Source organism: Suillus plorans, assembly GCF_016647745.1.
Source record: "Suillus plorans strain S12 chromosome Unknown HD556scaffold_114, whole genome shotgun sequence".
NCBI classification, from domain to species: Eukaryota; Fungi; Basidiomycota; class Agaricomycetes; order Boletales; family Suillaceae; genus Suillus; species Suillus plorans.
In genome coordinates, this window is record NW_024537498.1 from 79,934 (window position 1) to 95,208 (window position 15,275).

At 47.6% G+C, this 15,275-nt stretch overlaps 5 protein-coding genes across 5 annotated transcripts; 3 read left to right on the forward strand and 2 right to left on the reverse strand.

The window, feature by feature from the left end:
• Nucleotides 1-208: 208 nt before the first annotated feature.
• On the reverse strand, nucleotides 209-2,145 carry HD556DRAFT_144135 (uncharacterized protein). Its single transcript, XM_041306279.1, has 3 exons — nucleotides 1,900-2,145; nucleotides 1,337-1,842; nucleotides 209-1,279 (listed from the first exon to the last, which is right to left on the reverse strand). Exons 1-3 carry the CDS (start codon nucleotides 1,916-1,918, stop codon nucleotides 404-406), a joined length of 1,401 nt encoding a protein of 466 aa, XP_041152762.1. The 5' UTR covers nucleotides 1,919-2,145; the 3' UTR covers nucleotides 209-403.
• Nucleotides 2,146-5,804: 3,659 nt separating this feature from the next.
• Nucleotides 5,805-6,247, forward strand: HD556DRAFT_1314396 (uncharacterized protein; the record flags this gene model as incomplete). Its single annotated transcript, XM_041300922.1, has 2 exons — nucleotides 5,805-5,896; nucleotides 5,953-6,247. The coding sequence occupies 2 exons, from the start codon at nucleotides 5,805-5,807 to the stop codon at nucleotides 6,245-6,247; spliced, it is 387 nt and encodes a 128-aa protein (XP_041152763.1).
• Nucleotides 6,248-8,353: 2,106 nt separating this feature from the next.
• HD556DRAFT_144195 (major facilitator superfamily domain-containing protein) lies at nucleotides 8,354-10,831 on the forward strand. The gene is made up of 9 exons (XM_041306384.1): nucleotides 8,354-8,743; nucleotides 8,798-8,913; nucleotides 8,969-9,148; nucleotides 9,197-9,273; nucleotides 9,323-9,381; nucleotides 9,440-9,496; nucleotides 9,547-10,118; nucleotides 10,176-10,264; nucleotides 10,315-10,831. The coding sequence occupies exons 1-9, from the start codon at nucleotides 8,607-8,609 to the stop codon at nucleotides 10,513-10,515; spliced, it is 1,488 nt and encodes a 495-aa protein (XP_041152764.1). The 5' UTR covers nucleotides 8,354-8,606; the 3' UTR covers nucleotides 10,516-10,831.
• Nucleotides 10,832-10,949: 118 nt separating this feature from the next.
• On the forward strand, nucleotides 10,950-13,633 carry HD556DRAFT_1423608 (chaperonin Cpn60/TCP-1 family). Its single transcript, XM_041304558.1, has 10 exons — nucleotides 10,950-11,047; nucleotides 11,100-11,161; nucleotides 11,223-11,302; nucleotides 11,360-11,490; nucleotides 11,539-12,126; nucleotides 12,179-12,359; nucleotides 12,410-12,737; nucleotides 12,792-12,893; nucleotides 12,950-13,430; nucleotides 13,493-13,633. Exons 1-9 carry the CDS (start codon nucleotides 11,014-11,016, stop codon nucleotides 13,136-13,138), a joined length of 1,695 nt encoding a protein of 564 aa, XP_041152765.1. The 5' UTR covers nucleotides 10,950-11,013; the 3' UTR covers nucleotides 13,139-13,430; nucleotides 13,493-13,633.
• Nucleotides 13,634-13,743: 110 nt separating this feature from the next.
• Nucleotides 13,744-14,366, reverse strand: HD556DRAFT_1450876 (major facilitator superfamily domain-containing protein; the record flags this gene model as incomplete). Its single annotated transcript, XM_041307835.1, has 4 exons — nucleotides 13,744-13,772; nucleotides 13,825-14,004; nucleotides 14,060-14,175; nucleotides 14,230-14,366. 4 exons carry the CDS (start codon nucleotides 14,364-14,366, stop codon nucleotides 13,744-13,746), a joined length of 462 nt encoding a protein of 153 aa, XP_041152766.1.
• Nucleotides 14,367-15,275: the final 909 nt, after the last annotated feature.

A 15,275-nucleotide genomic window follows, 5' to 3' on the forward strand; every position in this document is an offset into this window, starting at 1 on the left:
TTGCATATGACTTACATAATAATGTTCCCTTAAATGAGGTCAGTCGCCGAAAGTGTGAAAAAGTCCAAGAACCGCTGCACAGCTGCACATGAAAAATTAGATCCATTTTCTTACTTGAATTTGTCTTAGTACTACAGCTTACATGAATAAAAAGAACATCATCAGACTTTGATAGTTATTGGACCATGGTAATGTTCATCATATTAATTAGCCATGGTCATAACGGCTGGTGCACTGAGTGAGTCGTTGGATTTGGTGTGATCGATAACTCATTACACATTCACAAAGTTGCCGAGAAAGTTGTTCAAAATATTACAACATTGTCTGGTGTGTAACTACAAGGTATAGGACTGCACAACTTGAAGCTGGTGGCAACGCATCATAAAGCAGAAGAATTGAAAGTCTAATTACAGCAGCGCGCTAGCATATCAAGATCGTGTTGTTTTAGTATAGGCCCTAATCCTTGCGCCCCCTCCGGCCAGTGAATAGTGGGAGAGATGGATACAGGGTATGTGACCTTGCCTTGGCGTCCAGCCCAGTCGAAATCGATCAGTTGCACTTTGTGGTCCTTCGTGATCATGATGTTTGGCTTCCGAAGATCACAAAACACAAAACCCTTCTTGTGACAGTACTCGATCGCCTCCGTGAGCTCTTGGCGAAAGTTGGGAGGCAGTTTCAGTGAACCATAGGCCGTCTTTCCGTCCACGTATTCCATTACTACCATCCGCAGCCCGCCATACGATGGCACCCCCTCCACGACATCGATTTTTCCGTAATACAAAAGCTTCGGCGCGAACCCGGCTTCTGCCATCGCCCTGTGAACGTCCTCGCCGTACCTGGTGACGAACTTTACAACGACATTGATCGGGTTGTCCTCCTTCGTCTTCGCCAGGTAAGTCACACACGAAGCATCGTGTTCCAGGGGCCGCTCATATTTGAATCGTACGGGAATCTCGTCGCGTAGATAGGTATCTGGGGTTGGGTAAAAGCGAGGGTGTGCAGTAGGATATGATGCGTCGTACGGCGGCTCGTCACATTCAAAGACATCGTCATACCAGACTCTGAGCTGTGCGACTGATTCACTAAGTGCATACATGACGCGCCCAATTCGAAGAAACTGGTCGTCATCGAGTGCAGAGTGGGCTGGGATCCAGATGAAGTCCGTAAGCCGTTGGATTATATACTTCTCCGTGAAGACGGCGCCCAGAACTGCTAGCCAAGGTCCAGCATGAGCAACCAAGAAGGTAGGACAATTGCACTTTAAGCGAAGTTCCGCGTCCTGGTGACGAGCATCAGTGAGAAGAGTAACACACATTAGAGTGCCGAAACATTGCACCTCACGAGTTTGATGTACAAAGGAGAATGACGCCTGGACAGAAGGGTCTGAAGCTCCATCTCCAACCTCGTTCTTCTCCTCAACTACCACAAGGTGTACCGGAATATCGTCATGAGAATGGACGACTACAGCATTGGGCTCAAAGTTGCCAGAACGACTTTTCGCGTGCAATAAAGGCTCCTTGATCACCTTTGCCAGCAGAGGAACGAGATCTAGGCGGCGGTCACTCTCGTTGGCATGAATTGCTGCAAATTTAGTCATAAGCTCCTGGGTATTACGCAGCATCTCATCTGGTACGGTGTATTCAGGATCGAACGCTTTGCTTGAGAAGTAGGCGAATGCCGGGTTGAACAACTGTATCGGTGGTGCAGTCGTATTGACTGGGTTGTTATGAGCATAGCGACCGTCGTATAATTTGGTGGGCCCGCGCTGTATGTTGCGATATTCTTTCGTTTTAGCAGCTGCTGACGGGGAAGGATAGGTTGATTCAAGAGCGGTCTCGAACTCTTCATGTGGAATACATTTTGAGCGGCAAGTCAAATAACCAGGCGGTGTAACCTCACCTTTGTTGATCTTCGCCATACTATAATTGGTTGGGACTTCACCTTGTACAACGGGTTGTACGACGACATGAATACATCCGCGCTCTACTCCATCCGTGAATGCTTCAGACAGTTTGGTTAACGGATTCAACGCCACGCCTTTGTCTTCGATCGCGTTGAGTGATTCTAGGTCGTTCAAATCGATCTTGACCTTCCAAATGATCAGATTATCAACATCCAATCGTAGGCATCAGATCACTCACCTGCCATAATTTAAGATGGTCGGCGGCAACATGGTCGAATTGTGGCCTTTTCACGTCCTTGATAACCCTTTGCAGGGTGCTGACACTCTCTGTCGGTGCAATCTTGATCTCAAATGCAGAGAAAGCATCATCGCCAAAGGCAATGCAGTTGAGTACTAGGTGGTGCGAACCGTGCAGTCCAGAAGATACTAAGTCAGACCACGATCAGTAAGGAGGAAAGGGCGGCAATATCGAAAGACAACTCACCAGCAGGTCGGATTTGGATAACAATATGTACATGCTCAAGGGGAGGAGCACTAGGAAAAATCCTGGTGATTGGAACCACGGGTGATAGGGGTTTCTTTGTAGTGTCCAAAATATCAGATCATCAACATCCAATTGTAGGCATCAGATCACTCACCTGCAGTACCTCGGGATTGTCAGAGTCGGCACGTGGTCTTTTCACAGGTGATAGGGGTGTCTTTGTATCAAGCGTAAGACGGCTAAGATTGAGCTCGATGTTCTCGTCGACAGGCAGGTCGACCTTCCAAAATATCAGATTATCAACATCCAATCGCAGGTATCGGATCACTCACCTGCCATAGTATGAGATCGTCAGCGGCAACATGGTCAAAATGTGGCTTCTTCGCGTCTTTGATAACCTTTGGAAGAGCGCTGACACTCTCTGTCGGTTCAATCTTAATCTCGAATACATGGAGATAATCATCGCCCGAAACGATACAGTTTAGTTTGTATATTTGACGTTGAGAACCGGTGAGGACTGGCCAAAGTCCAGGGCTGCGGCTGACTCGTGCGGAGCTTAATTCGGAGTTCAAAGCACGGGTTACCCATACCCATGCAGATCCCTATACCTTCTGTGTCGTGAAGAGCTGCGTATTTAACAGAACGAGTAAGTAGAGCACTCGAAAAAAGGGTAACACTACATAATCACTTTCAGGGGCCTAGCGACGGATTCCTTATTAGACAGGACATAATACAGACAAATTAGGACATACTTCAAGTTGTCTCCGGCTGAACCGGCTCGGTCGGTTTCTTGTCAAGAATATCAGCCCAACACCAGGCCCCGAGAAGCCCATCACATTTTTTGGCCACTGCCATCTGCGGCAGGAGAGCGATGGTGACAAGACATGCTGCTTTTATATATCACTGTGATAAGCTAAATAGTATTAGAACTCACTATCTGAAGCCTTCGTTGAACATGTCGTGTCAGCCCAACGTGCTTTGCTCACATCAAGACATGATGTGTAATACGATAGACAGCAGATGACGAGACAATGCTCAACATAGGGTCTACGACCCCAAAGGACCACACTCTGAAGTATAAAAAGAAGACATGACGTGTCAGTGCAACGTGCTTTGCTCACATCAAGACAAACACGTCAGACGATTATATATATATATAAAGTTATGTCCCAAGCAGGACGGGGCCCCACACTACCGTCACGTTAGTTGCAACATCGACGCGACATCTCTATTTGTACACCGTGACATCCTTTCGATCCAGAAATTTCAGTCACGGCTCGACGCGGCATCCATAGGCAACACGCGACAAGAGACAACATTGCGACTGATGGAATGTGGTGAGATGCGACATCCGTAGGCAATAAGATGAGAATCGAGTGTATTTCGCAAGATAATGCAATGTTAGAACCACTGAAGACGGTGCGCAAAGAAAAGACGAATGATTCTATAGGGTTCGTCTAATTGAGTTGACAGCGCCATCATCCATGTGAGGAAGATGATCTTATCTGGACGGGAGAATAAGAAAAGAATATAAACTTGAAAAGCGAGGATGCAACCAACTGCGTGCTCGTTTGGCGAAGGATGACTGACGAATGAAGCATCCAAGAAGTTGTGACCGCTGCCGGATTCACCCACTGCCGAAAAATACCGGACTGAGCCCTGCGAGAGAGAAACATATGGCACTGCATGAACAGGCCAGCAGGTCCATCATGTAGGGAGGCCTCGGAGGTGATGGGAACGTGTCGATGGCATTTTGGCCGAGGACATGGTTATTGGCGCTGGGAGTTGGCTGAGAAAAATGGCAGGACCGTTTCGGTGACTTAAGCAACTGCATATTACATAATGTTCCATTGTCAGAAGTCGCCGAAGGTTCCAATTCAAGTCCAGTAAGAACGCGCGCTGCACTTGAAAAATTCGATCCATTTTCTCCTTAAACTGCGCTTTGCAAAACAAATATCAAGATTTTCCAAACCGTTAAGTGCGTAACAACTTCAAGTAGTACGTACTACATCATACACGAATAAAAAGAACATCTTCAGACTTTGATAGCTATTGGATCATGGTATAATGTCCGTATAGGGCTCAGAGCTGCCCCAGCCGACAATAATTAAGCATTAGAAAAAAAACTGGACCACGACAATCTTTATCCCACAAGTCCCAGACTTCAGCAGAGCGACGACTCAGATAGCAGGCTGGACTCAGAGACATGTTTGCGCTTCTAACCCTAGGCTAGAATGATTTTGTAAATAGTCGAGACTCAATACTGTACTCAAGACATACCTTTGGTGTCGTGAAGAGCTGCGTATTTAACAGAACGAGTGAGTAGAGCACTCAAAAAAAAGGTACTAGATAATTACTTTCAGGGGCCTAGCGACAGGTTCCTTATTAGACAGGATGGACATAACACAGACAAGTTAGGACATACTTGTCTCCGGCTGGACCGGCTCGGTCGGTTTCTTGCCAAGAAGATCGGCCCAACACCAGGGCCCGAGAAGAAAGTCACAATTCATGGCCACTGCCATCTGCGGCAGGAGAGCGACGGTGACAAGACAAAGAGCCAAAACTTTCATGACTCCGAAGTGTGAAGTGATTGTTGAAGTGAGGGGTGCTGAGTGTATTATCGATTCAAGGAATGCCGCTTTTATATATCGCTGTGATAAGCTAAATAGTATTAGAACTCATTGTCTGAACATGACGTGTCAGCGGAACGTGCTTTGCTCGCATCAAGATATGACGTGTAATACGATAGGATGACGAGACAAAGTCCAACATAGGATCTGCGAAGGTCTACGACCCCAAAGAACCACACTCTGAAGCGAAAAAAAATGACGTGTCAGTGCAACGTGCTTTGCTCACATCAAGACAGATACGTCAGACGATTTATATATATAAAGTTATGTCCCAAGCAGGACGGGGCCCCGTGCTACCGTCGCGTCAGTCGCAACATCGACGCAACATCTCTATTTTCGCACCGTGACATCCTTTTGGATCCAGACATCTTTAGGCAATAAGATTAGAATCGATTGTATTTCGCAAAATAATGCAATGTTAGAACCACTGAGGACGGTGCGTAAATAAAAGCCGAATGATTCTATAGCACTCATCTAATTGAGCTGGCAGCACCATTGGAGGAAGATGATCTTGCCTGGACCGAAGAATAAGAAAAGAATATCAACTTGAAAAGCGAGGATCCTGGATGATTGACGAATGAAGTATCCAAGAAGTTGTGACCGCTGCCGGATTCACCCACTACTGCTGAAAAATACCGGACCGAACCCTGCGGGAGAGAAACATCCACTACATATGGCACTGCATGAACAGGCCAGCAGGTCCATCATGTAGGGAAGCCTCGAATGTGATGGGAACGGATCGATGGCATTTTGGCTGAGAACAGTTGGCGCTGGTATACCTAGATGAAAAATGGCAGGGGTTACAGGAGCAGACCGTTGCGGTAAACATCTGGATGCCTTACATTATACTGCAGGCTTCGAAGAGGGAAAGGGTTGGGAGATGTATGTAGTGTACAGGTGCAGAGTGATCGTCGAGTCAATTGCGAAAGAAATACTAGGATTAAGATACATACCAATCTGGGAGGAATGTATATTAATGCCGTGCCCGCATGTAAAGGGGATAATGAGCAGAAACAATTTCATTTGTACCAGCCCGCGCAAGCGGCCGAGTACGCGTTCTTGTTTATTCGCTTGACAGACACATACCTCGTACCATTAGATAAACAGTCACCTCATCTTCGACAGGTTGCGCGTCTAAAACGGCCGGCGGGAACGGCGGACCGATGGGAGTACGCTTCACATCGGGGCATTCGCGAACCTAGAGATGCGTCGGGGACACTGGGGGTCCCCTAGACTAGATAGTATTGTCCTCCATAGAGTATAACTCTCAATAGGACAGAAATTGGAATCAAAAAAAAAACAATTTCATTGGCCAGACAAATATTGCCATAGGGTATGTACATGCCAGGGTCCATGAAGGTCGGTGCTCGAGAGTACGTATAATGGGTCTAGAGGTGAAGAATTCAAATAACAAAAAAAAACAGAATTTGCAGAAGAAACAACTTAGCCGTGACCGTGTTGCTCATGTGACGCAACTGTCACAACATCAACGAGTCCGACTGAACTTTGTCAACGAGGTCAGACACTTGTACTAGCCCTTCTGAGTCCACGGTACGATGTCGCTCCATTGTCATTGACAATGTGGTCAAAGTTCTGGACTAAATCATTTTGCAAATCGCAAACGTTCTTTCGAAGGTCAAGATGGACTGCTAAGTCCTCCATCATCCCATGATACCCGTACGACCCGTGATGCCAGGCACTTTGATTTCAGGTGATCACCATCCAACCGCGATTGTCATGAGATGAGGAATCTGGGTCTCAGCACGACGTGATATAGTCCATCACAAAGTACTATGCTTGGCTACAGTTTCTGCCTTCTCACCCCAAAATATTGATACTTTGTTTCAGTGTGCGATATGTCGGGTGACGGTCCTTGTTCTTATGTGGGTCATATATTTCCCAAAACCTCGAAATAAAGTCTCACTCGAAGAAATATGTCTCAAGCACGCATATTGGATCTACCACTTTTCCTCTATCTTGGTCATCGCGTCTGACGAATACGTTTTTATGGCCACTCGCGACAATATAACTGTAAGTTCGACTTCAAATATTGTTCGATTGTTCGCTTACTCGTCCAAGCATCAGTGCACCATGTCCCTGCCGCCTATTCTTAGCGGCGTTCCCATCTTCAAGGACTTGAATCTTGGCTTATCTGCTTCCGGAAGTCGATGCATGTTTCATAGAGCAAATACCTCAAAAGTCACTGGAGGGGACCCGATGATCGATGGATAATGGTAGCGTCCGGTCGAAGTTAGACCAACTGAAGGAACGATCTGCATTGACGTATTATGTCCTCAGTGAGAGAATGAGAAATATTCTTCGCAAATCTTGAGGCTCGATTGAACCTCGGCCCCTCGCAATATACTTCTACAAGCCTAGTGCGTTAAAGCCTCGATGTCATATTGCACCGTCGTAGCAAGTATTTTCTCGGATAAGTGTCGTGAGCCTGACTGACGGTATTTTACTGGCTTGCTTGGTTCTAGAGTCCTGACAGTCATTCGTCTCGCAAATGAATACAATCAATAACGTCTTGCATTGTTGTGCTTGGCGCCGAGAGTCTTCGTGGCGAATCGATCCGTATCGCTGAACCTGTGGCGAAGGGAGAATCCTCTCCGAGGGTTGAACAAGACGACTAAGTCATTCGACGGCAGGATGACAAACTCCACTACTAAGCAGAAAACACAAAAATGGTAAACAAGCAACTCAAATTTCTCGTGAAGTTGATCAGCTCGCGAACCAGGCCTAGCCAGACTACTTCTATCTGGCTAAGAGTGAGAAGCAGTTTGAGAAGCAGGACTGTGAGTCGATACGTTCTTACCAGGTTCAAGCGTTTGTTTCTTGGCAAAAACTTTGACGGCCTTTTTATCGAGACACTGCCCTGATATTTCTGTCCATCCGGGCCCCGGCGGTCTTTCCCAACGCATCGGCGCCGACATCGGAATTAAATTCTGACTCTTCCGTTCGTACAGGATTGATGCCTTCTGTTGGCACTCAGATGGCTCCCGGGATAGACCTGGGGTGACGACAAGTCATTCATGTCATGTTAGACATCGGGGGGGAACAGAAAAGGAAGAGCGTCCCAAAGCAGAAGTGCCTCAGGGAACCACACCTTGTGGCTTGAGCAACCACGTCCGTTGACAAATCGGTTCTGAATTTCTAGCAGTGAGTCCGTGACGAAAGCTGTATCAAATATCCGAGTTAACGGTTTTAGTCATACTGTGGCATTCATCTTCTTGGCGCGGCTTCGCTCGTCAGCCATGATGGCATCGAACGCTTTTGCTAAGCCTTCCAAGCACTCCGTTCTGGTACGAGATCGCATCAAGCGAAGCAAGTGCCAGAAGTGAAGTGGCCGTTCATGGTACACCGCACGAGTATCGCATGGAAAGTCATTACTTGGCGAGATTCGCCATGATACTTCCTTATCGGAGACGTCCAGGGTGTGATATAGCGGATATCGAGAGTGCAAACACCCCCTCCAAGAATCTGGGAAGCTGATTTCGGTTCAGCAATAACCGATGCACAAGTTGCAGCCTGTGTATTTAAACAGCTGTGATTTACCATTTGTCTCCCCCATACTTCTCTGCATACTACTATGGTCCAGACCGACGAAGGCCATGACATTCCTGTCGTGCTCGCGAAGAAGCCCGATGTCGAACCTCCTTACTCTGTGTTTACGACTTGCGAAAAATGGCTCATAGTGACCCTTGCATCCATAGCAGGGTTATTTAGGTGAGCAAATGGTCGTTCCTCGACATCGAAACTGTTTGTGAATAGTTTTGTCAGCCCGTTGACGGCGTATATATACCTTCCTGCGATTCCAATGATCGCGACTGCGTTTGGCAAGACCGTTGAACTTACCAACCTTACGGTGACGGTTTATTTGGTGTTTCAGGGCGTATGTCAGTGAAGCCCGCTGCATGCAGTTTGTGTCCGGGCTCATCGTTATCGCTTAAGCGCCCATGTTCTGGGGCACTCTCGCAGATCGCATGGGCAGGCGACCAACGTCGCTCGGATGTTTGTTTGTTCTCAGCCTTGCTTGTATCGGTCTGGCGTTCGTACCGACATCATACTTCTGGCTGTTGATGGTTCTTCGATGTCTTCAAGCGGTTGGTAGCGCTAGCACGCTCACGATCGGTACGCGTGCATGCTTGATTTTTTTTCGCCTTATCTCATCCGCTACAGGTGCTGGTATTATTGCAGACATCGCTACCCCCGCGGAGCGAGGTGGGTTCTTCGGCGTCTTCACAATGGGTCCACAGGTGAGCGCAAGAACACATAACCTAACTATGTAGTAACTGTGTTTCGAAGGTTGGACCCGCACTAGGACCCGTTATAGGAGGCGCTCTTGCGGATAAGCTCGGATGGAGGTGAATCGGTTGTCCGCACAAATAGGACGAAGTTTTACTCATGTGGTCCATTACTCAGATCCATTTTTTGGTTCCTCTGTATCTCCAGTTCAGCGTGTTTCATTGTCCTGGTCACGTAAGTCGCGATATTTGGTGTTATTCTCTGTGACGTAACCCGGGTGTCAGGTTGCTCCCGGAGACCTTGCGTAGCATCGTCGGAAATGGTAGTGTTTTGCCGCCTATCCAGTATCGTCCTCTACTACCCTTAATGGGGCGTGGACATAAGGATTCCGAGGTGGAGCGTCCACCCGCTCGTAAATCTCCTAACCCTTTCCGTCTGTTCGCATGTGTCGATGTCTTGAACCTCCTGGTTTTCAATGGAATTCAATACGCAGTGTTCACCGCCATTCTAGCGACCATATCTTCATTGTTCGAAGTAAACTACCCTCACTTGACAGAGACAGATATTGGGATTTGCTATCTGGCCTCTGGAGGCGGGCTTGCACTGGGCGCAGTTTTCAGCGGCAAGCTCATGGACTGGGATTACAGGACCGCGAAGGAACAGCTTATTCGTAATTTTACGCCAGAGAACGGTATCCCAGGTCATATCATAAGCGATGATGATTTTCCCATCGAAGCAACGAGGCTGAAGAGATTGCCACTTTGGATGATTATATTTTGCGCATCTTGCACTGGGTATGGCTGGTGCTTTCAAGCACGAACGACCATTGCAGTACCTCTGGTCCTCCAATTCGTCAGTGAGTCCTCTTTTCGATTCTTGCTCATAGTCTAGTGCTCACTGCTTGGTTACACAGTCGGTTTTTCAGAAATCGCTATACTCACTACCATTCAAACGCTTTTGATCGACCTTGTACCGTCACAAGGCTCTTCTGTGACTGCGTGTGTGAGTGGGTCTACTTTCCCTGATACACAAGATTGTGACAACAACCGCAGAATAACCTCATACGGTGCTCCATGGGGGCATTGTTAGTCTCTGTGATCGAATTGCTACTTCACAAGATTGACGCCGGGTGGACATTTTTTCTTTTAGGGGGAGTATGTTTCATCTCAGTGCCTCTGATTTGGCTGGCAGTGCGTATTGGACCTCCCTGCCGCGCTGGCAGACGTATGCGTCAGACGGCATCTCAAAACTGATGAAGCGCTTAGCGCATAGTGGCTTAGAGAGATGTAATGATATTTTTGACTTTTGCAGTTTGTAGTGTAGAAATATTGGAATTATGATATGAACCATCTTAGCAGTCCCTTTCTGTCTGAGAAGCGCTCACATAGTACTGACACTTCTTGTTCTCTAGACCCTTCAGTTTGCAGAAGCGATATTTTTTCTGCATTTATAATATTCTACTTCCAATCGTGACAGTTCTATTGATGCGAGGGAGAAAAATTGCTTAGCCCAGATCAGAATGACTATATACCAAGCTTGCTGAACTCACAGATTTCAGCAGTAGTCATATTACTGCCAAATTGTGCCAATGCAGATGGTGAATCTAGCGATCTCAGTTTGCTCGAAGTAAACCACGGTGACATAGACGTCACACAATGTGTCACAGGATTTGGTTAGGGTGACAGCATTTTGGCCTGCTCTTGATCGCTCAGCGCTCATTGTCCAGCGCGATCCACAATCATTACTCAACCATGCAGGCAGGACAGACTCCAGTGTTCGTCATGAGTATGTACCGCCTGTGCTTTTCAAATACATCACTGAACGCGATGTTTTGCAGACACTGCACCGGAGAGGCAGTCAGGAAGGAAAGCCCAGATCTCCAACATCACTGCCGCAAAGGCAAGTATCGCCGTCAACCTATATTTCATATTTGTCTCATTTATACTTGCTTCTTAAACAGACTATTGCTGATGTTATTCGAACGTGTCTTGGTCCAAAAGCCATGCTCAAGATGATCCTCGATCCAATGGGCGGCATACTGTGCGTCTCTACACGTCTCCTGCCATAAATATATCTGATTGACGTATAACTGTATAGACTGACAAATGACGGAAACGCGATTCTCCGTGAAATCGACGTCGCACACCCTGCAGCAAAGAACATGATCGAACTCAGTCGTACCCAAGACGAAGAATGTGGTGATGGTACAACCAGCGTTATCATCCTTGGTGTGTTCCTAAGTTTCGAAACCATATTATTTTCTTATCATCCCATAGCGGGAGAAATTCTTGCCCAATCCCTCTCGCAGCTTGAACGCGACATCCACCCTGTTGTTATCATCTCCGCCTACAACAAAGCTCTCAAAGAAGCTCTCGCGATCGTAAATCGCATCTCCATCCCCATTGACACGTCATCCGATGAAGAGATGCTTTCTCTCATTAAAACTTCCATCGGCACCAAATTCGTGGCACGCTGGAGCGATTTGATGTGCCATCTAGCGCTTCAAGCTGTGCGCACCGTTGCCTCGGATGACTCTGGACACAAGAGCGTTGACATCAAGCGCTATGCACGTGTTGAAAAAATTCCAGGTGGGTCCATTGAGGAGTCGAGAGTCCTCGATGGTGTCCTTCTCAACAAAGACATCACCCACCCAAACATGCGCCGACGAATCAAGAACCCACGTATTATTCTACTCGATTGTCCCCTTGAGTACAAGAAGGGTGAGAGTCAGACCAACATGGAATTCTCCAAGGAGAGCGACTGGCAACGCGCACAGGAGATCGAGGAGGAGCAGGTCATTGCGCAGTGTAGACGTTTACTCGAATTCAAACCCGATCTTATCATTACCGAGAAAGGCATATCGGGTATGTGTTGAGGTCGAAATTTACCCGGGCTACTGATTTTTTTCTCCTTCAGATACGGCACAATATGTTTTTGAGCGAGCGAACATTTCGGCTATTCGACGCGTCCGCAAATCAGACAACAACCGGATTGCTCTAGCCGTTGGTGCAACCATCGTGAACCGTGTGGAAGACCTCCGCGACTCCGATATTGGCACGGAATGTGGGCTATTCAATATCGAGAAGATGGGGGATGAGTTCGTTATTTCAGTTCTGCCTGGCTCCTTCATTTACGCGATCCACTTAGATATTTCACATTCCTTACCGAGTGCAAAAACCCCAAAGCGTGCACCATTCTCCTCCGCGGCCCCTCCAAGGACATACTCAATGAAATCGATCGTAATCTTGCAGATGCTCTCAGCGTTGCGCGCAATGCATACTTCAATCCTCTCCTCGCGCCGGGAGGAGGTGCGACCGAGATGGCGATCAGCGTGGGGTTGCACGCTAAGGCACGCAGCGTTACTGGGGTTGAGGGATGGCCATTCAGAGCTGTTGCAGATGCTTTGGAGGTGATCCCACGAACTCTGGTGCAAAATAGTGGCGGAAATGCTATCAGGATACTGACAGAGCTCAGGGTGGGTGGTAACATTCCTGTGGAGAAATTGTACTTGATTAATGACCTCCGATAGGCTAAGCATGCAAACGGAGAGCATTCGTGGGGCGTGAATGGAGAGACTGGAAAGATAGTCGATATGAAAGAATACGGCTTGTACGAGAGTGCAAGCGTAAAGGTAAGCTCCATGGATTTGTAGTCGACGAGTCCCCTGACCATCTATGGCACGTTCAGATCCAAATCCTGAAAACTGCAGTTGAGGTATATCTATTGTTCATCTCACGTGTGCTACCTACTTACCATGTCTACAGGCTGCTCGTATGCTATTACGTGTCGACGACGTCGTACAAGCCACACGAAAAGAGCGCGAACAGCAAGGTCCCCCACCAGAGGAGATGCAGGGCGATTAAAATTGAAGTATAGATGAAACGGAAAGCCGCGTTTTGTGCACGGTGACTTTAAGTGCATTCAGAATATACTAATTTACATGTTTCGAAGTGTACCATCTGCCATGCTGTTTGCCAGCCAGATCTTTTAATGAACACACACTGCGCGCAGTGTGTGGCACAGAAGGATGACTGCGTCCAACATTAGCATACGCCCTAGTTTGAGAGGTTCTTTGTAGTAATGTCGCTCGTTTAAGAACCATCATGATCACAGTTGGTCGATCGGTGGGTCGGCGTACGTCTCAGTGTTGGCGAAGACCGAATTCGAGCCTATCAAATTTGGAGGTGACCATTGGATGGGTGACCGAAAATTGTAAGCTACAAATACTTACTGTGCGATATTTTCTGACTCGTCAATATGCACCAAAGTTTTAGCTTGTGAGTACTAAAAACATCGCGCGCGATGGTGAGTTAGGCTATGTGCATAGGAGGTGGAAACATCAAACTACCGTGATGGGAGTAGGGGTTTCGTGGCACATTGGGGGTCTCTGCGGCGTAGTCAGGGGTCCGTAATGCATATGGTTCATATTACAAAGCATTACATAAGCGAAACACTGGCTCGCCGATATACGATAAACGTAGTCAGCCAGGAGTCAAGTGGCGTAGCCAGGCTGGTCGATCTCGGAATGAGATAAGGCGAAAAAATAAAGCATGCACGCGTACCGATCGTGAGCGTGCTAGCGCTACCAACCGCTTGGAAACATCGAAGAATCATCAACAGCCAGAAGTGTAATGTCGGTACGAATGCTAGACCGATACAAGCAAGGCCGAGAAAAAACAAACACCCAAGCAACGTTGGTCGCCTGCCCATGCGATCTGCGAGAGTGCCCCAGAACATGGGCGCTTAAGCGGTAACGATGAGCCCGGACACAAACTGCATGCAGCGGGCTTCACTGACATACGCCCTGAAACACCAAATAAACCGTCACCGTAAGGTTGGTAAGTTCAACGGTCTTGCCAAACGCAGTCGCGATCATTGGAATCGCAGGAAGGTATATATACGCCGTCAACGGGCTGACAAAACTATTCACAAACAGTTTCGATGTCGAGGAACGACCATTTGCTCACCTAAATAACCCTGCTATGGATGCAAGGGTCACTATGAGCCATTTTTCGCAAGTCGTAAACACAGAGTAAGGAGGTTCGACATCGGGCTTCTTCGCGAGCACGACAGGAATGCCATGGCCTTCGTCGGTCTGGGCCATAGTAGTATGCAGAGAAGCATGGGGAGACAAATGGTAAATCACAGCTGTTTAAATACACAGGCTGCAACTTGCGCATCGGTTGTTGCTGAGCCGAAATCAGCTTCCCAGATTCTTGGAGGGGGTGTTTGCACTCTCGATATCCGCTATATCACACCCTGGACGTCTCCGATAAGGAAGTGTCATGGCGAATCTCGCCAAGTAATGACTTTCCATGCGATACTCGTGCGGTGTACCATGAACGGCCACTTCACTTCTGGCACTTGCTTCGCTTGATGCGATCTCGTACCAGAACGGAGTGCTTGGAAGGCTTAGCAAAAGCGTTCGATGCCATCATGGCTAACGAGCGAAGCCGCGCCAAGGAGATGAATGCCACAGAATGACTGAACTTGAAAACCATTAACTTGGACATTTGATACGGCTTTCGTCGCGGACTTACTGCTAGAAATTCAAAACCGATTCGTCAACGGACGTGGCTGCTCAAGCCACAAGGTGTGGTTCCTTGGGGCACTTCTGCTTTAGGACGCTCTTCCATTTCTGTTCCCCACCGATGTCTAACATGACATGAATGACTTCATCACCCCAGGTACATCCCGGGAGCCATCTGAGTGCCAACAGAAGGCATCCATCCTGTAAGAACAGAAGAGTCGTAATTTAATTCCGATGTCGGCGCTGATGCGTTGGGCAAGACCGCCGGACGGACAGAAATATCATGGCAGTGTCTCGATAAAAAGGCTGTCAAAGTCTTTGCCAAGAAATCAACGCTTGAACCTGGTAAGAATGTATCGACTCACAGTCCAGCTTCTCAAACTGCTTCTCACTCTTAGCTAAATAGAAGTAGTCTGGCTAGGCCTGGTTCGCGAGCTGATCAACTCCACGAGTTGAGTTGCTTGTTTACCATTTTTGCGTTTT

What these genes read in the sequence shown, in the direction of transcription:
- HD556DRAFT_1423608 (XM_041304558.1), top strand. Translation starts at nt 11,014, where the DNA reads ATGCAGGCAGGACAGACTCCAGTGTTCGTCATGA. An exon ending in GACTCCAGTGTTCGTCATGA is followed by an intron (nt 11,048 to 11,099) that starts GTATGTACCGCC and finishes GATGTTTTGCAG; the next exon opens with ACACTGCACCGGAGAGGCAG. An exon ending in GATCCAATGGGCGGCATACT is followed by an intron (nt 11,303 to 11,359) that starts GTGCGTCTCTAC and finishes ATAACTGTATAG; the next exon opens with ACTGACAAATGACGGAAACG.
- HD556DRAFT_144195 (XM_041306384.1), top strand. Translation starts at nt 8,607, where the DNA reads ATGGTCCAGACCGACGAAGGCCATGACATTCCTGTCGTGCTCGCGAAG. An exon ending in TCTGGTCCTCCAATTCGTCA is followed by an intron (nt 10,119 to 10,175) that starts GTGAGTCCTCTT and finishes TTGGTTACACAG; the next exon opens with TCGGTTTTTCAGAAATCGCT. An exon ending in GCTCTTCTGTGACTGCGTGT is followed by an intron (nt 10,265 to 10,314) that starts GTGAGTGGGTCT and finishes CAACAACCGCAG; the next exon opens with AATAACCTCATACGGTGCTC.
- HD556DRAFT_144135 (XM_041306279.1), bottom strand. An exon ending in TTGTACATCAAACTCGTGAG is followed by an intron (nt 1,280 to 1,336) that starts GTGCAATGTTTC and finishes GCTCGTCACCAG; the next exon opens with GACGCGGAACTTCGCTTAAA.